The sequence below is a fragment of the Gobius niger genome (assembly GCF_951799975.1).
Source record: "Gobius niger genome assembly, chromosome: 3".
In the NCBI taxonomy this organism is placed as follows: Eukaryota; Metazoa; Chordata; class Actinopteri; order Gobiiformes; family Gobiidae; genus Gobius; species Gobius niger.
The window spans coordinates 25,533,147-25,557,214 of NC_136854.1; the positions used below are offsets into that span (position 1 = coordinate 25,533,147).

Here is a 24,068-nt window from a genome sequence, read left to right on the forward strand (position 1 = left end):
TTAACACTGTAGGTTGTGATACATACTCATAACACTCATAACGAAGGTTCTATTGCTCTTAACCTTTTAATGAAAAGCCTTTAGAAAGGAAAAGTAAATACTCGATAAACTCAAGTGCTCAATGTGGAGGTTTTCACTTCAAATTTTAAATCTGACTGAGTTAATCACTCCAGTTATTCAGTCCGTACACACTTTCCAATAGTGAGTAGTCTAGATCTAAAATGTATTATAGTATACTTTTATTCATTTTATTTAGCCTTTTGTTATTTATTTTTGTTTAATTTAACATGTTCTTCCGAAAAGCCTTTCAGTGGCTAAAGAGTGAGTAAGACTTGTCCAGTTTCTGTCTTGTAACCTTTTTCTTTCTTTCCTGTGCAATATTTTAACCCACTAAATAAGATAAAGAAAACCAATGGCTGAAGATATTGCATGTGTCAGCAATAACTGAATATATATTTTATCACATGACCATAGACAATGATCACAGGTGCTTTTTCTGCAATTGAAATAAAATGTCCCGGCCAGATATCGAGGACACAAAATCCATCTCCAAAAAAATGACACATGGTTTCACCTCAATATCCAAAATACCCAGAGCTGTGAAATGTGCCACACTACCAGAACAACATGTGTCTATGACCCGAAGGGCAATTCCATAAACCCTATAAGTGCCTGATCATGGACCGTGACGTTGTCAGGTATATGGCACAGTTGGGGCCCCACTCTAGAGCCGGGGGATTGGAGCTTGTGTGTGACTGTGGTCGGGCTTTTGCTAACGGGGCCCGGCCAGGCACAAACCAAAAGTGTGTAACGTCCCCCTGCTGGCGGAAGGTTGAGAGGTACTGGCAGATAAAGTTAGGGTCACCTCCATCTGCAACTTGGGCTCTGGAACCCAAACTGAAGGGTTGGCATTACCTCTGAGGAGAGGCAGTGGGTTGGTGTGGGCCTGCTCAGCCCCCCAGCTCAGCTGTCACATGTTGGAGTTCACCCCATTAAATGAGAGGGTTGCATCCCTACACCTCTGGGTCAGGGACAGGTCTCTCACAATTGTAGAAAACGTTTCGCTTCTAGTCACAGAAGCTTCTTCTTAGCTCTTCTTATTTGCAAACTCCAATCTGGCTTTTTGATGTTTCTTTTGGAGTAAGGGCTTCCCTTCTGGCACAGTTCCCTCTCAGCCCATGTCGGGACAGTACTTGTTTCACTCTTGATAATGACAAACTCTTACCAGTTTCAGCATCTTCACCAGGTATTTTGCATTTGTTCCTGGGTTGATATTCACATTGCAGACACAGCACGTTCATCTCTGCGACACAGAACCCGCCTTCTTTCTGATCTGTATGATGGCTCGACGTTTCCATCATTGTTTGAACCAAAGAATGTGGCACCTTCAGGTGTCTTGAAATTGCACCCAAGGATGAACCGCACTTGTGCTTCCAAGGACATGACATTGTCATCTGGGCTTTCCCAAATATATAGTAATCTTAGTGTATGCAAACTTCTTTTGGCATTTAGACAAAAAATAATATTTTTAGCATTCTAATAGACCTTAAAAATTATAAGTGAGAAAACAATGCACATGTCTTATTATAAAGTGTATGTACATCAGGTTCACACTGTACATACACTTCTCCTTGTTTCACTAACGATCTATTGCCAACAGTTCTTTGTCTGTTACAAAGAACTCATCACAATAAAATTACTATACACAGTAATTCCATAGTTCATCAAATATCAGATTCAAAACAGGCTTATTATTACTGATTATCAACGTGGTTTTCCTACAGTTGTCATGTTTGAATTTTAGTTTCCCTCTCAGATTATAAACCCCCTCGCTATGTAAGAACATTTTTTGGGGCAGTTTAGTATTATTTGCTTTGCACATTGCAAGCACTGTTTGATATTCCACTAGATCCTGAAATTTCAATACTCTTGACTGAAAAAAAACAAATCATCTGTGTGCTCCCTGAAACATGAATAACATAATGAATAATCCTAACCACACTTTTTTTGGAGACATACTAAGGGATGCAACACAGTTTTCTAATTGTTCCCCCAAACCTCCGCATAATAACTCAAGTGTGATAACACTAATGAACATTATAATAGTTTAAGAGATTTTCTCTTTCTAACATTTGTCATGCTCAAGCCATAAGTCCAATACTTCTAGTTTTGAATGCACATATATAATGTAATTTTTTTTAAGTCTACTAACACCCCCAGGAACTTAGTTACTTTTACCCTTTCTATATTAAGACCTATCTATTCTATCTAGTCTATATTTATTTCAGTGTTCCAAAAATTATTAACGTTGTTTTGCTTACATTTAGAGATAATGTGTTACTATTAAACCAAGATTGAAGCTTCCCCAATTCTGAAACAACATTGTCCAGTGATTTACGTAAATTTGCATCAGATAAAAGAAATATTGGAACCGTCAGCAAACAGTGCAAGCATCAGTAACTTGAAAACATTACATAGATCATTAATAAACAGGATGAGAAAAGTCTGGTCTTAATACTGACCCCTGTAGGACACCGCAGGAAATTTTCATCCAGCTTCTCAAACTGTTGCCTGTTTGCTGAATAACTCTCTACACATCATGAAGCCACACCTCTAACACCAAACAACTGTCATTTATTAGCATGTTATGGTTTAAGCCGCATAATTATTATTAGAAGAAGAATTTGGGATCTCCTTAATGGCGTCAATTAAGGCAGGTGATCTATGAGCTCTAGATCCATTTTGACACACAGATTGTATATTATTTTTGTCAATAAATTATTCCAATTTGTTACAAAACACTTTTTCTAGAATTTGGGGAAAATTGTGGCACGACAGACAGGATAGCCTTCGATTGTGAAGTAATGTTTATTGCCTGTTTTACAAAGAGCAGTAACCTTTGCCCTTTCATTTTTACATACACGCTAATGGTTTGGAAATTTCATCAATAACTTTTTTCACCACCATTATATCCACTCCAGCATTTCTTATTTTTATATGTTCTGACTACATTCACAATCTCTACTTCATCAACTGCTCTTAAAAACATTGAATGAGGATCTGCTTTTATAAATTGATTTACACCATTTCCTATTTGTCCAGTGTCCAGAATGTTACTTGCAAGTTCAGGTCCAATATAAACAAAAAACTCATTAAATCTGTGGGCCACAGCCTCCAAATTACATTGCTCTCAATCATTATCGAGGACGTAATTGGGATAATTATTTTTGACATGGCTGTATTCTATCTTTTTGTCTACTTTTTTTTATTTACATAGCAACCGTTATGAACTGTGAATACAGGTGATCCGTGACATCACAAACAAGTATTTCACTTTCAGAATCAATAACATTGTTGCTGAATATGCTGTTGATCCAGTAGCACTATGAGCAGTGATTCTCGTTGGTCTGGTGATTCGAGGATAAAAGCTCATACTATTGTATTGATAAAGTCTTCAGTTGTTTAATGATTCTCAGACTTTATTAAATCAATATTGAAATCACCACAAATGAACATAGTTTTATGACTCATCTGTAGAAATGTTTTCTCCATCCATTCTTTAAGTGTCTCCACATCAGAACCTGGAGTTCTATAAATGCAACTATTGATTATATTTTTGTGTATCTCATGACATATTCCGACTGTAATTCACTCCAGTATTTTATCAATAGCTTTTGTTATATTTTCAAGCTGACGATAATGGCCGGGTTGTTGACCGTAGTATTGCTGGTCTTCCTCCTGGGTAAAGGGTGGCATGCCTCAATTGTGCTGCAGTCCAACCCAATCCCCCTGGAGTACTGTACGGCTGCCACCTACATGTACATGGAGGTAGAGATGGCATCCTGACACCCTCTGTCTTCCGCTGCTCACTGCGGTAGCATATGACCTGGGTTGTATTATGAGACCGGTGATGATGACATCGTTCCATCGTTGTACAGCTCAAGGTCCTTCAGTCTGTTCTCCAGGTGTGCAATTCTTTTATCCTTTTCATCGAGTAGCGTCTTCAGAGATTTCACTTCCTTAACAAGCTGCAGTATGGCTTTCGGCAGGGTTCTGATTGTTGTGACTTCCTCCGAGAGAAAGTCGGCCTTGATATCCATTAGATTCTCAGCTTCTTCCATTGTAGGAGTACTTTTGGGAACGTCAAGGCTCGGGTTAAATTAAAACTACCCATACACTGGCTTTAGTTATTTAGTTATTATGCATGATCATAATCTTATGAGAATTAAGTCAAACTATGTTCAATAAACAGCACATTATAAATCCCGCAGACTGTAGGTCTACATTAGGACTAGTTCAGACATTTTCAAATATGAACTACCGTAATGCTATGAAGACTCACCCTCCGCAGCTACAGCTCTAAGTCAGAAATATAAAAATTGACTTCAACGTGCTGCAGGCTGGACCAGCTCTATAGCGGTTCAGAGCCCTCTGCTAAGGGCTGACCGTTCCCAATGTGAACCAAGCAGGAGCTTGGTTTGTCAGCAGTTAAATCAGACCTGTTCCCAGAGGCTGTCCTTTATACACCAGTTCTGTTTTTCAGCCAGAGTTTGGAGGGTGTCTTGATTGAGGACCACAGGATCTCATCTCTGCTGTTTGCAGATGATGTTTTTCTGTTGACTCCAGCGTACACTGGGAAAGTTTGCAGTTGAGTGTGAAGTGCCTGGGGTAAAGATCAGCGCCTCCAAATCCAAGGCCATGGTTCTCCACCAAAAACAGGTGCTTACCTCTCCAGGTCAGGAGAGCGTGAGCTTGACAGATGGCTGGGTTGGGAGACAAAGCTTTCAATTTACCGGTCAATCAACGTTCCTGCTTTCACCTATGGTCATGAGATTTGGGTCATGACCGCAAATCGTCACTGGTCGGTTGGGTCAGGAATTCTATCTTGGAGAACCTTGTAGTAGAACCACTGCTCATCTACGTAACAAAAATCGCTGGGGAGGTGTTCCAGGCCTGTCCCATTGGGGGGAGTTCCCATCTCTCAGCTGGCCTGGGAGTGCCCGGGATCCCCCTTAAAAAAACTGGGGGAAGTGTGTGTGGTCTAGGCATCTTTGCTCAGATTGCTTGCACTACGACCCAATCCCAGATAAAGCGGAAGAAAATGAATGGATGGATGATGGAGGTTTGAAAGGCATAAATGTTCTTCTTTAGGCTTTAGCACTGCGGAAGTGCATCAGACTCTCTGCCTTTTTTCAAGATTTTCAAGATCTCAACAACCATCTGCCAGAAAGCAATGTGTCCCCAAAGCCATTGCCGCAAATAGCAATTGACAGGAAAATGTATTTGTACTGCTCAATTTGTTCACAAAGTCATTAGAAGTGCAGCGCTTTGTGTCCTTGGTGGTAAAAGCTATATATAAAGTGTACATCTGAAAGCGCTACTTGGCGTCAGGGACCTCAAGGCTTTCACTACTTCTTTGTATGCCTTTGTGCTCTCAGTCCTCACAACAGTCTTAACACAGGCTCAAGTTCTGAACACAGACAATTAATTTGTCTTTTGTCGAAAGTAAACTGTAAGTCAAGGTCGACAATCAGCATGAGGATGAATGGTAGATGGACTTTCACTTCGCGCAAAGATCTTGTCAGAAAAAGCCTTTCTGAGCGAACGTAAAAAGCTAAATTAAAAGCTGAGTCTTCAATGGATGATTGAGAGTTTACTTCCATATTAGCACTTTTCTGATCTTGACTCATCTGTGCATTTTGAATATCCACGTTTTAATATTTCCTCTCTGGTTTTGTATCTGACTTGGCCACGTTTTGCAGCATTCACTTCTCAAAGGAAACATGATTCAAACACTTTCTTCCTTACCCTGCAATTTTGCCAAAACATTTTTAGTTTTGTCAAGACAGCTTCAGAAAAAATAACCAGTTACTTTCATCACAAGTCCAATTTCCTGTGTAAATAGCCTTGGCACAGTGACACATACACAGCGCTGTATGCGGCAGGCAGCAATTAATTTCTCTTGCAGAAAGGGCCAGACAGAGCCGGTATTAAAAGTAGCTGCATGACAATTACAGTTAAAAACAAGCAACACAATAAAGTGGCATAATTACAGTGCTTTGGCGAAGGCAACGACCAGGAGACGACCAGGAGAAGAGGAAGCCGGCAGGAGGTGCATCTATTACGGACAGAATACAGGACCGTCCGAGGCACTATGACAGCAACAACGAAGGAAAGGTGGACATAATGAGAGGAAGTTTACAGAGTCATTCAGAGGGCAAAGGCAGTGAACTCCAGCGTTTCTTATTTATATATGAGTGTCCAATGTCAATCAAATCAAGACTCATATGGCAGTGGTTCGAATCCCAGCTTTGACTGTTGCAGATTGTTGCTTTGGAAAGACACTTGACCCTTCTTGCCTGTATGAGTCAGTGCTGGTGTGACGACAACAGTAACTTATCACAATGTAACAGTTAAACTTCAAATGTTTGTGTGAATAGTTATATATAGTAATATCTATTTTCTGGGAAACAAAAACTGACAATATGTTCAAAGGTTTGTCAAATTAAGTTGTCAAATGAACTAGAGTTAAGTGTTTTTCCCATTAAAGTGGCATTTAGTGGGAGCATTAAAGCACAATGTTGTTAGTTGAAAGGACTTAAAGGAATAGGCCACCGTTTTTACACACTGAGATATGTTCTTACCTTAGCTTTGACGAGTTCTTTAGGACCTGTCTGGTCTTCACTCGTGCCTTCTATCACGTAAACACAGCGCAGACGGCGTTAGCATTTAGCCTCTCCCTCTCTCCACTAGTCAAGATAGAAGCTACCAAGCTCTTCCACGTTTTCCCTATTTAAATATGGTTACGTGAAGTGTTACACTACAAAGTATAATTACACAAAATTAAACAATGTGGATTTTCTAAGCGGATAAAAGGGGGAACTATATTGTAAGGCGTAATAATACCAGGAGTAGTTCGAAATCCAGTAATCTTCACTTTACTGCGCAGTAATCTTCACTTTACTGTTCGGATGCCAAACTACTCCTGGTATTACTACGCCTTACATTTTAGTTCCCCCTTTTATCCGCTTAGAAAATCCACATTGTTTAATTTTGTGTAATTATACTTTGTAGTGTAACTGTTTTGGAGCTATAGAGGAGAGGGGGAGAGGCTAAATGCTAACGCCGTCTGCGCTGTGTTTATGTGACTGAAGGCACGGGTGAAGACCAGACAGGTCCTAAAGAACTCATCAAAGCTAAGGTAAGAACATATCTCAGTATGTAAAAACGGTGGCCTATTCCTTTAACATATTAGTCCAGACTGATAGGAAAGAAGAAGTTGTCTTTAACATTTTGGCAATAGGATACAAATTAAACATTTCATTGACACTTTACAGCAGTGTGCCTCTGCCACCTGTTGGGACCCGTCCATTCGTCCTTTGTTATTGCCATTGAAGCCCAGTCTCTGTTATGGAGACAGATCTGAAGTATTATAATTGCTACATTCTCTTGATCTTAAGTTACTTTGGATTTAAAAACTCTGTTTTTAATATCGTTGAACTAAAGGCTACTTTATCGAGAGCAGAGAGAGGCCCCGAAAATCACCAAAATGCTTTGAACCCAGAGCCCACGATTTTGTGTTACACATGAAGTGCAGCTTTGTATTACCACCGAATTACTTCATAATGCACAAAATGATGAAGGCTGGTCGTTCATAGACTTCTGGAACCATTGACCAAAACAACATGTTAGTTGCATCTGTTTCTGAATGGTATTTTTGCACAACCGTTTTGATAATAATATCCACAAATTATTCTTAGTTGCCTTACTACCCTGTGAAAGCCAGATCTCGTCTGATCTCTGAAGCCCGGGCCTGATCTAATTTGTACAGGATGGTACATGGTAACAGCTCGGGGCAACAGTGGCTCAGAGGTTAGAGCATTCATTCATGGGACAATGAAGGTAAATGAGCTGATGTCCATTACATATGGTTCTGACAAATAAACACAATATTACTCAAGGAGCCATGAACAGCGCACATTGCAGGCCTAAGCTAAATGGGTCTTTCCCACACAAGAAAGCACAGATACCTCCTACAGAAGTGGTGACTGCTAACAGCCGAGGGCTCACGGTGACAGGGTCAGGCCTGTAAAAGCTTTTAGACAACTGCATTCATTTAAGAACATCAAATCGCACTTCCTCAGATTTATGTAGCGCCTTCATGTAAGCGCTGTGTGATTTCTACCAGCTCCAACTTCAAAGTGAGTTTGAGAACTGTTTTAGGGAATATATCATCACTGCTGGAGGTTTTTGCTTTTTAAATGTTGATGTATTTTATGTCTCTAATCTCAGCGTGAGGAGTGGATCGTGTTAGATGTCTTGAGAAATGCGCAAACCTTCTTCTATTTTAATGATGGTAATGGCTTGCATGTGTATTGCGCTTTACAAGCTTGAGTTGACACGTTTCTGAAAGTGCCAGTCATTATTTATTTACTCCACAAAGACAAGAGAAAATTATATTTATACTCAGCTTTCTGAAGTCACATCTATGACGGAGTTTAACCTAAGAAGTCTAGAATGAACGATTTTTCATAGTCAAATACGTGCAATGGCGTTGGCCAGGCCTATCACAAAGCTCCTTCAGTTACACCTCTATTTTGAGCGCGTAAGTCTTAGCGTATTATTTCCCCCCCACGTTTTCCAATAGCCTGCTGTGTCGTTTCACATATTGTTGATGCGTATGATGTTTTTCCTCCTCGACCTGCCCCCTTACGATTGGCTGGGCAACAGGCTTGGAGGGTGTGGTCTGGATGAACGTCGCTGTTTCTTCTCTTCTGTCTAAGCCTGTGTTTTAAATGGTAAAGGTAGCCGCGCGCGTGTCATTGATCCAAATGTTTTTATACTTTTATAACGGAGATCACCTGTTGATTGAAACATTTTTTAGCGGGGGCGGGAGTTAAGTCACGGATGCGCGGGGTCTAAACTTGAGAGGAAACCCATGGAGTGATGTGTTCCACGCGCTCCAGTCCGCGCGCCTGAGCTGCTGCTGCTGCTGCTGCCGTGGACGTAAGTTTTCGCTATGGCGTGGTGTGACCGCGGGGTCCAGACACTGCTGGCCATCGCTGGTGCGTTCGCCGCCTTCAGCCTCATGAGCATCGCCATCGGAACCGACTATTGGCTCTATTCGCGCGCCTACATCTGCAACGCCACCAATGTTTCCGCGGACGAGAGCCAGATGCAAACCAAGAAAGTGAAAGGTGATCTCACGCACTCGGGGCTTTGGCGGATCTGCTGTATAGAAGGTAACGAGCCCAAATCCGCTGCATATTGGTTTGTGAATCACGCGCCTGTTGGGTTTTCTCAACTCTGAAACTTTTGCAGTAATTACGCACTGTCTCTCTTTAAGTGCGGCTTTGAATAGTTGTAAATTATCACAGTTATTGAAAACTTTTTGACACTAGATTCACTTAATAAAGGCGCAGCTCTGAAGCAAGAAACGAAACGCTGCTTGTTGCACGGCTTGTTGCGCGCACAGACAGCTTTGTGCGCGCGTAATGCTCCGTTTGCATCAGCGCCGATATGAATTATTCAGCGCTGTGGAAAAGGATTAGACACTGATAATAAAATGCCTTAAAAAGGAAGAGTTACAACTGTTCAAGTCCCCCCCCCCCCCCTTTCCCCCTCACAGTCTGTTTTGAGGTCTGAGATTATTGATCGTTTTCTTGTATAATGTTGCACATCACCGAGAGAGGGATCAATCCACGAACACAACAGAGTTATCAAATGACCTGTTTTGTGGTGCTGTCCATGGCCACAGTGCTGAAAACAAGTGACAAAATGAGATTTGGAAATGTAGTGTAAATTTCAGTGTTTTATTGATTCAGTCGTCATCTCTTAATGATATAGGCTACTTTTTTTTGTTATTTAATGGTAATAATGGCTTACACTTGTATTGCGCTTTACAAGCCTGTGTTACCAGGTTTCTCACAGAGCCATTGTAGTCGTTATTCATTCACTCCATACTTGGTGGTGGTAAGCTATTATTGTAGCCACAGCTGCCCTGGGGTAGACTGATGGAAGCAAGGCTGCCAGTGTGTGCCACAGTGTTAATTTTGACATATTTTAATTTCGTTTTAGTCTTTTGACTAAAATGTAGTTCAATTTTAGTCGAGATTTAGTCAAAATGTGTCTTCAATTTTAGTCTAGTTTTATTCGACAAAAATTAAAGTAAATTTAGTCGACTTTGCATTTATAATATTCATTATAATCATATTTAATCAATGTCCAATTTAAATGATATGAGGCTCTTTCAGACTGTCAATAGAAGTTTCGATGATTTTAGTCTCTCTTTTTCATATTTACTTAGTCTTATTTTAGTCGACTAAAATATCTGGACATTTTAGTCATAGTTTTAGTCTCATGAAAAACTTGTAATTTAGTTCTAGTCCAATTTTAGTCATTAAATATATCACTTTGACTAAAATTAAGACTAAATATTTTAGTCGACGAAATTAACACTGCCATTGGCCCCTCCAGCCACCACCACTCATTCACTTACACACTGCATTCACTCTGGCCTATTGTACATGTTTTTAGTGGTAGGGGAAACCAGAGCACCCAGAGGAAACCTACGCAGACACGGGGAGAACATGCAAACTCTACACAGAAAGGCCCGAACCTGGGACCTTCGAGCTGTGCAGCACGAGCGCTAACCACTGGACTAACGAGCCGCCCGAGTTTAGCAATATGGTCATTGCCTTTTGTTGGAAGTTGAACCTTGGATCCAGGAGGAACAATGCGGTTTTCGTCCTGGTCGTGGCACACTGGACCAGCTCTATACCCTCCGCCGGGTGCTTGAGGGTTCATGGGAGTTCGCCCAACCAGTCCACATGTGTTTTGTGGACCTGGAGAAGGCGTTCGACCGTGTCCCTCGTGGTGCCCTGTGGGGGGTGCTCCGGGAGTATGGGGTCCGGGGCCCTCTGCTAAGGGCTGTCCGTTCCCTGTATGACCGCAGCAGGAGCTTGGTTCGCATTGCCGGCAGTAAGTCAGACCTGTTCCCGGTGCGTGTTGGTCTCCGCCAGGGCTGCCCTTTGTCACCGGTTCTGTTCATTACCTTTATGGACAGAATTTCTAGGCGTAGCCAGGGGCCGGAGGGTGTCCGGTTTGGGAGCCTCAGAGTCTCATCTCTGCTGTTTGCGGATGATGTTGTTCTGATGGCTTCAACGAACCAGGACCTCCAGCACGCTCTTGGGCGGTTTGCAGCCGAGTGTGTAGCGGCCGGGATGAGGATCAGCACCTCCAAATCCGAGGCCATGGTTCTCCACCGGAAAAAGGTGGCTTCCCCTCTTCAGGTCGGTGGGGAGTCCTTACCTCAAGTGGAGGAGTTCAAGTATCTCGGGGTCTTGTTCACGAGTGAGGGACGGATGGAGCGTGAGATCGACAGACGGATCGGTGCGGCGTCAGCAGTGATGCGGTCGCTGTATCGGTCTGTCGTGGTGAAGAGGGAGCTGAGTCGGTGCAAAGCTCTCGATTTACCGATCGATCTACGTTCCCACCCTCACCTATGGTCATGAGATTTGGGTCATGACCGAAAGGACAAGATCGCGAATACAGGCGGCCGAAATGAGTTTCCTTCGCAGGAGCTCAGTTACCCGGGAGGAGCTCGGAGTAGAGTCGCTGCTCCTTCACGTCGAAAGGAGCCAGCTGAGGTGGCTAGGGCATCTGTTCCGGATGCCTCCTGGTCGCCTCCCGCGGGAGGTATTCCAGGTGTGTCCTCGTGGGACAAGGCCTCGTGGAAGACCCAGGACACGGTGGTGGGACTATGTCTCCGAGCTGGCCTGGTGTCGCCTCGGGGTCCCCCCAGAACAGCTGGAGGAGGTGTGTGTGGATCGGGAAGTTTGGGCATCTCTGCTGAGACTGCTGCCCCCGCGACCCGGCCCTGATAAAGCGGAAGAAAATGGATGGATGGATGGATGGAACCGGATTTATATCCACTTCTTTACATTTCAGCATATATAGTTTTAAGAAAACAACATGCACACAACATGCCACTTGTTTATGTTTTTTTTTCCCAGGAGAAGAGAGTGAGAGTGTTGTGGCAGTCAGAGATAGGAAGCGGTAAATGGAAAGAATAACCCAAATATAACTTTTGTTTGTTTGTTTGTATACTTTATTGTCCCCGTAGGGAAATTTGTCCTCTGCATTTAACCCATCCTTCGATGCCGCTGGGGCAACCCGTAAGGAGCTCTGGTCGATGGCAGTGCCGCGCCCGGAGAGCCATCTCCATGATGTGGAGCCAGGCTGATGGTCAGAATCACCTGGCTGGAGGATTCACCTCTTGCACATGTTTTTAGTGGTTGGGGAAACCGGAGTACCCGGAGGAAACCTACGCAGACACGGGGAGAACATGCAAACTCCACACAGAAAGGCCCCGTCCTGGTAGAACCCGGGACCTTCTAGCTGTGAAGCAGAGGCGCTAACCGCTGCGCTACCGTGCCGCCACTAGTGTGGTTCCTCCTTAAATATTCATATTGCACAGTGACTTCGACAAGTTTTTCTGTTGCTGACATCTCAAAAATGCACTTAAAACTCTTACACTGCAGCCTTTCTCAAGACACTTGCTATTAACATGTCGTCTATAGGTTAATCAAAAGAATTGTCGGTGCCTCTTCACACCCTGGAGAGCATCGGCAGAAGCAGCGAGATGGAAGGAGCTCTTCTTTAACTCGTGCCATCTGTCCCCACTTCCTGCTACACTTTCTGTTCTGTTTGTTGCTAAGGCGAGAGCGAAGGTAAAGCATAGACCCTCTGATCTCGGCTCCTCGTGCAAGCTCACACCTACTGTAAGAGGCGCTAAGAGCAGCCTACCAATAATGACAGGAAATCATTTCTCTCTAAAAATGTGTAGGAACCTCGCCAATTAGAATTTTTTTGGGAGCAGCTTTTAAACTCTTATCATAGGCTATAGTTGAAACATATACACTGCTCACAAAATCTTAGGGCACACTCAAAAAACACAATGTAACTCTAAGTCAGTCAAACCAAGGTCAACAACCCAGCAGCAGGACCGCTATCTGCTCATTTGTGCACGGAGAAACAGGAGAAGCACTGCCCGAGCCCTACAAAATGACCTCCAGAGGGCCACAAATGTGCATGTTGGTCCTCAAACGGTCAGAAACCGACTCCATGAGGGTGGTATGAGGGCCCGACGTCCACAAGTTGGGCCGGTGCTTACTGCCCAACACCGTGCAGCCCGATTGGCATTTGCCCGAGAACACAGCGATTGGCAGATTGGCCAATGGTGCCCTGTGCTCTTCACGGATGAGAGCAGGTTCACCCTGAGCACATGTGACAGACGTGAGAGTCTGGAGACGCCCTGGAGAACGTTCTGCTGCTGCAACATCATCCAGCATGACCGGTTTGGTGGTGGGTCAGTGATGGTCTGGGGAGGCATTTCATTGGAGGGCCGCACAGCCCTCCATGTGCTAGCCAGAGGTTCCCTGACTGGCATTGGGGACCGGGATGAGCTCCTCAGACCTATTGTAAGACCATATGCTGGTGCTGTGGGCCCTGGGTTCCTTCTGATGCCTGATAATGCCAGGCCACATGTGGCAAGAGTGTGTCAGCAGTTCCTGCATGATGAAGGTATTGATGTTATGGACTGGCCTGCCCGTTCCCCAGACTTAAATCCAATAGAGCACATCTGGGACATCGTGTCTCGATCCATCCATCAACGCCACGTCGCACCACAGACTGTCCAGGAGCTGACTGATGCTCTAATCCAGGTCTGGGAGGAGATCCCTCAGGAGGACATCCGTGGTCTCATCAGGAGCATGCCCAGGCGTTGTAGGGAGTGCATTCAGGCACGTGGAGGCCACACGTTTGGAGGAATTTCTACCGAATTTGGATCAACCAGTGACCTGATTTGTCACTTTGATTTTGACTATAATTTTGGATCCAGACCTCCAGGGGCTGAGAATTTGATTTCCATTTATCATTCTCTTGTTATTTTGTTCTCAACACATTGCCCTACACTATGAATAAAGATTTTCATCCGAAAATCGAATTGATTGACATCTAGGATGTGTTTTTTGAGTGTGCCCTAAGTTTTTGTGAGCAGTGTATATTAATGGGCTTCTGTAGCAGCTCATACCAACTTTTAAACTTTTATAAATGTTAAGTGACTTCCTGTTTCGATCCAGCTCACCAAAATAAAAGCACCATCTTTAGTTCAGCAGTTCATTAGTTCAACTTTCTTTCTTTCTGCCTAACTATTAACTATTATATTCGTGTAATGTTGCAAGTACCTGCTGAACTAATCAATGAGATGAGCTATGTACTTTTATTTTGGCGTGCTGGAATAAAACAGAAAGTCACTTCTTGGGCAGCGATGTTATGATTTAAAGTTATGCACAGAGACACGTATTTATTTGTGATTCCAGACAAAAAGTAAGCATGCATCAAATACTCCTGCTACTGCTGCTTCACACCAATTCTCTCCCAAACACAGCCACTCAGCCATTACATCATCACAGTTAGCTTCTTTGTTGAATTTGTTGAATTAGAATTTTTTTGCATCCATGACATCCATCATTCGTTATTCATAGATCCCACCCTTTCGCTGCTAGATTTACGTTACTCTGCTCCCTTCGTCTTAGATTGATGCATCGGCTTTAAAGACCAAACTACTCGGGGAAATCTTGCTTTATCCGTTTAATATTCAGGCCTCAATATTCCTCTCCAAGGCTCAAAATGATCTCCCTCACACTCACCCTTTTGCTTTCCTCTCTTAACCACACAACATGGCTGTGCATCTTTCTTTTGGAGTAGGATCTTAAGTGATTGTCACTTCTAAAATGGAACAGAAAGTGTGCTTTGACACGTTGCGAGTCAGGTTTGAGAGTGTTAATGAGATGAACCTGCACAAGACATAGCATGCATATAATTTCCTTCATCACATAGCTTAGTGCTTGAGCAACACTGGCAATGGGCTTTCAGGGGCAGACAAAGTAAAGTCTTGTTCTGTGCTCAGTCAGTCATGCTTAAACTTAACACGAACTCCCACTTAAACAGTTTGGTCAGGCCGATAACACGTTAAGGCGGGGAGACGCGGAGACACAGAGATAAAGGATTCTTTGATTTAGATATCAGAACTGATTGAGCATAGCAGTAGTGTTGTATGTCTGTGAGACAGGAGTGTATTAGACTCGTGAATGCATTAGTAAGATGTCAAAGGCGTCCTCAGAGAAGAGGAGCTGAAATGTGATTCTGGGTTGCCGGGGGAGATCGTGGGGGGAGGTTGCCATGGCAAAGGGATGCTGAGTAATAAAAGATGGGCTCCACTCTCAGACAGATGGGCTCCCGGGACATACCTCCCCTACTGCTCCTGCTATCTTTCTTTTCAGCTGTGAGATCAGATCACAACATGGTTTCTTTTCATTTCTATTCAATACAACTGTTCTATTATCTTAGCGTCTTATTGCTACAGACACAGTGCTTCTGATTCCTATAGGCTCTACTTGTCAAGTCAATATTGTTGTATGGCTTGTGATAGAAAACTCAATGATATTACTTAGTGAAGCAGTTACAATATGGCATTTAGCCGTTTGATCAGAGAGAAGTGAGTTTGTGGACTGCAAGTCTTTGTTTCCTTTAAACTCATTTTAGCCAATTTTAGCCCTGGTTTAGTCCTGGAAAAGACCAGTGTCTTTTCTGATTGGTACTCAGTTTGTTAAATTTTTTCTTAGGTGTGTGAAAGACACACGAGAACAAATCACTTAGAATCTCTAAGTTCTGTCTCCTCACATTTCATTAAAATCGGTTCTATATATTTTATTAGAACTGTTTCATACTTGAGGATTGTTTTAGATCTGAACTTCAATCATTCCATAAGCTGGCACCTGCAACGGAAACACAAAAACTTCTCATGGTTGATTTGAGATTTTTATTTATTGTATTGTTTAGCTTTAGTCCCAAAAAATGCTGTTATTTACAGGATGTTGTTAGCCTGGCCTGCCCCGTGACTCATTCATATTCTACACAGAATATAAGATAAGATAAGGAGAGATGGAGAAATTCACTTCAGCTCTCCACAACGTCTGGTTCTGCTTCATAAGGTTTTCCTTGTGGACTATTTTGAACAATTCTGCCTTCTCTCTGGAATATTCTCGAGACCGATAACAGGGCATGGGCCTTTAAAGACTCAGCAAATTCAAATTCTGATACAATTGTGGATGTTCTTGTTCAGGTATCGTTCGGGCCTCCAGTCTGGTAAGAGAACCAGAGGGTACTATCACTTTTGAACTCTCAATGTTCAGGACTGAGTTGAAAATCATTTGCCGTCTGTTGTCATGGTGTTACCTTGTTGTGACATAATCTTCATACCTCCTGTTGATTGATCTGAGGTTTAACATGGGTGCCCTACAGAAAGTACACTCTCCATAGGATTGGGATCGGCACAAAGGCACAGTGACTGGATTATCGCAATACTCATCCGTATAACTTCATTAAATGTTGTGGTGAATGTGTGTTTGATTTACAAACAAATCTAATTCATTCATCTTCATAAATCTATGCGTCACTCTGTAATAACCCTGGTGCATCATGCTCAAAAAAGTTTCAAACTATTCCAAGCTCCTAATTCAAAGCTGAATTGTTCAGTATTCATAATCCCCTATGTTTTATTCTGTTAAAAGTACAGAGACTTTCACAGTGTAGACAGTAGGTCTTTGGATAGAACTGGCCCGGGGGCTTTACATCTACACAGCAGTGCGGCTTGACCTCCAAATGCTTAATGACAGAATCATTCACAAGTATGATTTTCAAAGACACTACTTAACGTGTGTACCGTGTTTGATGATTTTTTTTGATGATTTGAAATTTAAACCTCTGTCTGAGCCCCAAGAAATGACGTTAACTTCTTTTTTTATAACTGGCCACCAAAGCAAGTCTGTTCAGCTTATTATTAGACAAATACGCCGCGTTCCAAATTATTATGCAAATGACATTTTTCTCTGATTTTCTAAACATTCAACTCAAATGAGAGTCAGCATAATTTTCTAGTCTTTAACTCGTAGAGGATCAATTACATGTGGTTGAAGAAATCTCCCAGTGATAACAGTATCCCAGAGTTGCTCTGAAAACTGCCTCCCACCCTCAAAGATGCTTTGCTTGTTGAGGCTCCAAAGGTTCTCAATAGGTTTGAGGTCAAGGGAGGATGGGGTCCACATCATGAGTTTTTCTTCTTTCATGCCCATAGCAGCCAATGATGCAGAGGTTTTCTTTACAGCAGGACATGGTGCGTTGTCAGGCATGAAGATGATTTTGTTAGGGAAAGCACGGCTCTTCTTTTTGTAGCATAGAAGAAAGTGGTCAGTCAGAAAGTCCACACATTTTTCAGAGGTCATATTCACACCTTCAGGGAGCCTAAAGGGGCCGACCAGCTCTCTCACCATGATTCTGGCCCAAAACATGACTCTGCCTCCTCCTTACTGACGTCACAACCTTGTTCACCAACCATCCACTTCTCCATTGATCTGACCATCCAGGGCTACACGGCACTCATCAGTGAACAAGACAGTTTGAAAATGAGTCTGTTCATGAGCATTCAATTAACAGTTTAGGGGAGGCCGGATAGAAGGTTTATGCACAACTGCAGCCTCTGGAGGGTCCTACACCTTGATGTTCGGGAGACTCCAGAGGCACCAGCAGCTTCCAATACCTGTATGCTGCTTTGTAGCATCTCTTAGTCTGACGTGTTTGTCTGGCAGAAAATGTCCTTATTGTGCCTTTATCTGCACAAACCTGTGTGTGCTCTGAATCAGCCACAAATCTCTTATCAGTACAATGATTACGCTTCATCTTTCATGAAATATTGAAGGTTTTCATACCTAGACCAAGGCATTCAACTATTTCACGCTTTTCATCAGCAGAGAGATCCTTTTTCTTTCCATATTGCTTAAAAATGTTGGTCTGCTTAATACTGGGCTTAAACTTGGCTTAACCTGACAACTAATCATCCCAGGACTCTGAGATTGATGTCAGTGATTCAAAGAGCCCTGAGACACAATACCATCCATGAGTTACTTTGAAAATCTTTTTTTTAAATCTTTTTGACACTGAAATACAATTTGCATAATAATTTGGAACGCGTTTTAAAGATTCCACAAAGCCAGATTTTGCTTTTGAGTTGTACTATGTGGACAACTTGTACATGTTTCTATTGAGTCCACATTTTAACATAACAAAGCCCACTCAGTCTAGCAAAAGTAAATATCACTATAACATTGCACTGGCCAATGTTGCTGAAGGGAAATAAGTCACCAAACTAGAATGTACCAACATATCAACATGTAATGCCAAGCCCTGATAGCCATGCTGCTGTCCTCCTTCCACTGTTCTCACCCTGTCCCATTGTCTTCCTGGCAGGTATCAACAAAGGCAGCTGCTACCGGATCAATCACTTTCCTGAAGATAATGACTATGACACGGACAGCTCCGAGTACATCTTACGTAAGTTTATCTCAGACACTCTCCACCTTTCAATATTGTCACTGCGATGATGGACTTATCATAAACACCCGTAATGTGTCGTGACATGCCGCACCCTCCCCCACAAAGGCCTGATGTCGTACAGACGCAAGGGAGCGATGGCGTCTCTCTCTCGCTTAATGAATACATCGGTGAAAATTGGCACAGCTTCAAAATTGTCCAAACTACGTGGGCTGGGTTTGTTATTACAGTTCCGACAAAACCATTTATTTCGCCTCCTGGCAACACATTGACTTTGAATTAACTCCCACGCTCGCCTCGTTATCAATGGGACGTCTCTGGCTTTGTCTCATATCCGGTGCTTCTGTGAGACATCATTACCAGGCTGTGTCATCGCCTGGACATTATTATAGTTTTGAATTCATGCTTTTTGTGTTGCCCGAATATTCCTCCCGGGCCTCTCGAAGAGACCCGTAACATGTTCAGCTTTGCTTTCTCACTCTCGCTCTGCTGTGGCTGTTTTCCATGATGCGACTGTTTTCTTTTTTTTCCGTTCGGCTTCTTCAATTTTTTAGGGGTTGCCACGGTGAACCAGTCGCATGGTGATTTAGAAGGATTTTTACGCTTCATGCCCTTCCTGTGGCCACCACACGTGTTACTAAAACTGGAGCGGTCAACGGCGGGAAGTGTCTTACCCAGAGACACAACGACAGTGTGTGTTCAGGGTTGGGTTTGACAGTGAACACACATTTGACTACAAGCTACAAGTTAATTTGGGTGCCAATTTCACATCTTATTTATTTTGAACATGTAAGCAATACAACGCACCCCTACAAGATTTAAACTTAAAGGCTGTTTTAAATCAAAAATACAAAAGCAATCTTCTCTTGAAAGGCCAAGTATACAGATGCACACGTCCCCTCTTCCAAACACAATTAACAACTTCCTTTTCCTGTTCCTGTACAAAGTTACTCAAAACTCAAATGAAAACAAATAAGTAGTAATAATGACAAGGTAAACTCATTTTTGTAAAACACATACGAGAACAAATCACTTGCAATCTATAAGTTCTGTCTACTCACATTTCATTAAAATTTCTTCTTGAACTGTTTCATACTTGAGCATTGTTTTAGATCTGAACTTAAATCATTTATAATTTGGAAAAACAAAAACTTTTCATAGTTGTTTTGAATTTTGTATTGTATTGTATTCCAAAAAAATGCTGTTGTTTACTGGATGTCGTTAGCCCGGCTTGTTCCCTGTATACAGAATATAAGATAAGATAACCCTTTCACTTCAATTCACTTGTTACATCAGCTCTCCACTGTCTGGTTCTGCTTCATAAGGATTGCATTTCCCTGTGGACTATTTTGAACAATTCTGTATGTGTGTGTGTGTGTACATGGCAGCAGCCTAAAGCACAAGTCTACTTCCCTCCGGACTATTCCCGAGACCAGTAACAGCGCATGGGGCTGTAAAAACTCAAACTTTAAATTCTGATACAATTGTGCATGTTCTTGTTCAGGGATCGTTCGGGCCTCCAGTCTGTTCCCCATTCTCAGCACCATCCTGCTGATGATGGGGGGTCTGTGTGTCGCAGTGGGACGTATCTACAGCCGACGAAACAACATTCTCCTCAGCGCTGGCATCCTCTTTGTAGCTGCAGGTACCAGTACATTATCACCATGATCTCTGGACAGACTAACCAGATAACGCTTTGTACTTAGGTGTCAATCAGCAAATCTGTCTATCTATCAAAGCCAAGTGAATTATTGCCAAAAGGTTATCTTTAAGCGACGCAGTAGTGTGGAGATCAGGACTCTCACCTCACACCAGGAAGGTCCTTGGTCGCATGGCAGTGGTTTTCAACCTTTTATGTCCCACGTACCCCTTGAGGCTTTAATTTATACTCCGAGTACTCCCTAGCTCGAGTATCCTGCCAAGAAATGCAACAAAGTGAGCAACCAAACATAGATGATTGCGTATTTAGAAAAGTGCTATGTTCAAAATGTAGCTAAAATACTCTCTAAAGTCAAACCTTTTACTGAAAAACATCATTAAAACGAACTTTTCCTTGAAAGTGATTTTGAATTTCTACTCCGTTTCACTTCTTTTTTCGATCTGAGGTAATTCCAAGTACCTCCTGCCAAGTGCTCAAGTACCCCCCTGTTCTGTATGGCACGATTTGTTCGTGAATGCAAATAAACCACTTTAGTTTTATCTCCTGTGGCTGTCTCCTGGCAGGTTACAAGGATCTCCATCTGAGTGTTTCAATTACTATTAACTTCCCCTTACAAACATCCATGAAATGTGTATAATTGTTTCTCTTCATGCATTCAAAGAACTTCTCAAGGTCTCTTAAGTCTCAACCTTAATAAGGTTTTCCAAAAATAACAAAAATTGCATGTGAGCTTTAACAACAAGGCACAAACGGATGATCGTGGCAAAAGGAAGTAGGAATGGATTACTGTGTACAAAATCTAGACTTTAAGACATCTGTGGTTGGAGTAAATCCATTCTTCTTTGTGCAGTATTTTATTTAAATGACAGAGTGACTGTAATTTATTTATTTATTTTTGTTTTTGTTTATTTGCTTAACAAAATGAACAGATTAGATGTTCGTCCTAAAGTGAGTCAACCTGACTCACAGGACCCACTCGAAGACAAACTACACAGTCACGGGAGGAAAGGCAAGCTCCACACAGGAAAGTCAAACCCAGGCTCTTATTTTTGGATATGATATAGTCAGTGTGAGTCATGTTAGAATATCGCCAGGCATGTTGCTGTACCTGCTGTTTGCAATATCTCAAACTACCTTTCATCTCCGATAATTGGTTGCGACATGGGACACAGTGGCACAGATAGTAGAGCGGATCGTCTTGTTCGAATCCCTCAGGTGCACACTGTCATTGTGTCCTTAGGCAAGACACTTCACCCACCTTGCCTCCAGTGTCTGCACACACTGGTGTATGTATGAATGAGGGGTGGGTTCCTTTATGTAAAGCGCTTTGAGTGCCTAAAGCGAGTAGACAGGCGCTATATAAATGAGACAATTTGCCATTTACCGTAGTTGTAATGCCGAGAGAACACAGGAGGTGAAAGGGTGGAGGAAAGGTGTCAATATGCATTCTGATAAAGTCAGCTTGCGTGAGATATTCTCAATAAGGCCAAAGAACCAATGAGTTTTGCTACTTATTAACTGGGAAAGCAGTAATTTGATTTATTTGTACTTCCTAAATTCTACATTCTTCCTATATTATTGCCATTGGGGAAATTGGTCCTTTGTATTTGTCCAATCCTTCAGTAAAACCTGTCAGGAACAGTGAGCGACTCCAGGGACCCATCTCCTGATTTTGAGCCAAGCTCTTAGTCAGGACAATCTATTGGACATAAAAAAGAAGAAGAAAACAGAATTCCCAGACCTTCTTGGAAAACACTGAGTAAAAAAGAGGCTTAGACGCTTTGTATTTTCATACGATTGGTTTAAAAATATATTGTGAAAACCTTTTCCCACTAATCAACACAACTGGAATTTCAATTGTTTCAGAAACCTCTTTTGTTTTCAGGTCTGAGCAACATCATTGGCATCATTGTATACATCTCGAGTAACGCTGGTGATCCCAGCGACAAGAAGGATGAGGACAAGAAGAGCCAGTACAACTACGGCTGGTCTTTTTACTTTGGGGCTCTGTCTTTCATCGTGGCTGAGTCTGTGGGAGTGCTTGCTGTCAACATTTACATTGAGAAAAACAAAGAGACTCGCTACAGAGGGAGGAGTGACTTCATCAAAACCACCTCTTCCTCCTCACCATATTCCCGAATCCCAAGTTATCGTTACCGGCGGCGACGATCCCGCTCAAGCTCCCGGTCCAGCGACCCGTCCCGAGAGCCGTCTCCAGTTGGTATGAAAACTGTAGGAGGTCTGAGCATGGGTTTGCCCGTGGGGGATATATCTCTGTACTCGCTTCCCCGGGACACCGTGAAGTCCGGGAAGAAGATCTCCAGGCCCTATAGTCCAGAGCGGGACCGAGAATCGTTCCTACAAGTGCACAACTGCTTCCAGAAAGATCTCAAAGATGGGTCTAACAGAAGAACCACACCAGTATGAGCCATGTTCCCTCTAAAGTCGCAAACCTTAGGAGAAGTAAAATGATTTATGTTTGTCTGAACCAAACGACTGTCCCAGAAGTGATTCATGGTGATTCTTGAACCACTGGGACAATTCTGTGTGAGTACATCTGTCGAAGTTGAAAACCAGAGAGGCAGCAGTAACCGGTCTAGAGCCAGGTTTACTAACGACAGTAAGTTTAAACAGGCAGTCAGTAGAGGCATTGTAACATACACTCATCATCTACCATGTCCTCTTCACAGATCGTTTTTTTATGCTATATGACGTGTACAATGAACATGCAATACACAATGTCTTGATGTTTGGTGCCACTAGTGAGATAGTCTGTCCTTGGCACAAAGTCTAATCGTATAAGAAAGGTACAAAGCGTTCTACATCTATGTCATCTTATCCCAGCAGTATCAGTTCATGACGTATGGCCTCATTTTCTTTAACTTACAAGAAAACATACAGTTCCAATAAAACACGAGTAAAACAAATGAAAGTAATACATCAATGCAGGACATACAGTGCACAGTAGGTCCATTTCTGAGCTGATTCACAACACGTCATGTTAAGTTCACTTAAAAATGAAATCATTGCATTAGTTTGGCAGCCTCTCTGTTCAAAAGCAGGAGCTGGCTCAGGGCAAACAAATTCTCCCACAAGTTTGGAGTCAATCCAATCACAGATGCTTATGACTCTCTCACTTATGATTAACAGTGTTTCGTGCTTTGCCTGTTGATTCTGCAGGTGTTTTATTAGTTCTCTTTCATTTCTTTGTACTTGAGTAAGCTGCCACGTTAGTTTTAATATGGGTTTCTGTGATTGGTTAATCTGCTTGTCAGTCACGCCCAACAGAACCCATGGAGACGACACCAGGTCCCAGATTACACAAGAAGTACATACGAAAAGGCTTTTGCAGGCGCCGATTTGAACGGAGAGAGCGGCTTAAAAAAAATGACAGACTGTAAAACAATATGTGATTTTAAATTTAACATCAGATTTGTAAGTTAATTGTCATCCACAGTTCAATGCTATTAGTTGAAATACAGAGTTAATATTTCCCTACTTCTTTTTTTTTCCCTGACTGATGAACAATTCTAAGCTGGTGTTTTCTCCAGAGCAGCGCAATGTTTCGAAACATGTTATGTGACGTGTTACATGCAGCGTGTGACGGTGATTTGTGAATTCTCCAGCGCTGTGCTCCTTTTATTTTCCTATATGGTGCTAACTCCTGCACACCTTTGATCAAGTTAAGCCTTCTGAGACTGCCATTTCTGTAGCACTAAACACCAGTATGACCGTAAGTAGTTAATGCTTTCTCTTCTATCACTGCCACACTTTATCCTGTGTGTATATACAGTTTGTTGAAAGCTGTTCTTGTGAGAGCCATATTTGTACAGAGAGAGGAGTTGTACGCTCAGGGATGACGTACAAAGCCAATCACATGTACAGAGGTTTTTTTTCTTTTCTTTTTTTTAAGGATTACCAGACTGTTATTGTTGACGTTAGTGTAGATTGAGGTGAG

At 42.5% G+C, this 24,068-nt stretch overlaps 1 protein-coding gene across 1 annotated transcript; it reads left to right on the plus strand.

Annotated features, from left to right (window-relative positions):
• Window positions 1-8,752: 8,752 nt before the first annotated feature.
• On the plus strand, window positions 8,753-22,948 carry LOC306961161 (voltage-dependent calcium channel gamma-4 subunit-like). Its single transcript, XM_079553783.1, has 4 exons — window positions 8,753-9,242; window positions 18,367-18,450; window positions 19,955-20,095; window positions 21,996-22,948. Exons 1-4 carry the CDS (start codon window positions 9,020-9,022, stop codon window positions 22,535-22,537), a joined length of 990 nt encoding a protein of 329 aa, XP_079409909.1. The 5' UTR covers window positions 8,753-9,019; the 3' UTR covers window positions 22,538-22,948.
• Window positions 22,949-24,068: the final 1,120 nt, after the last annotated feature.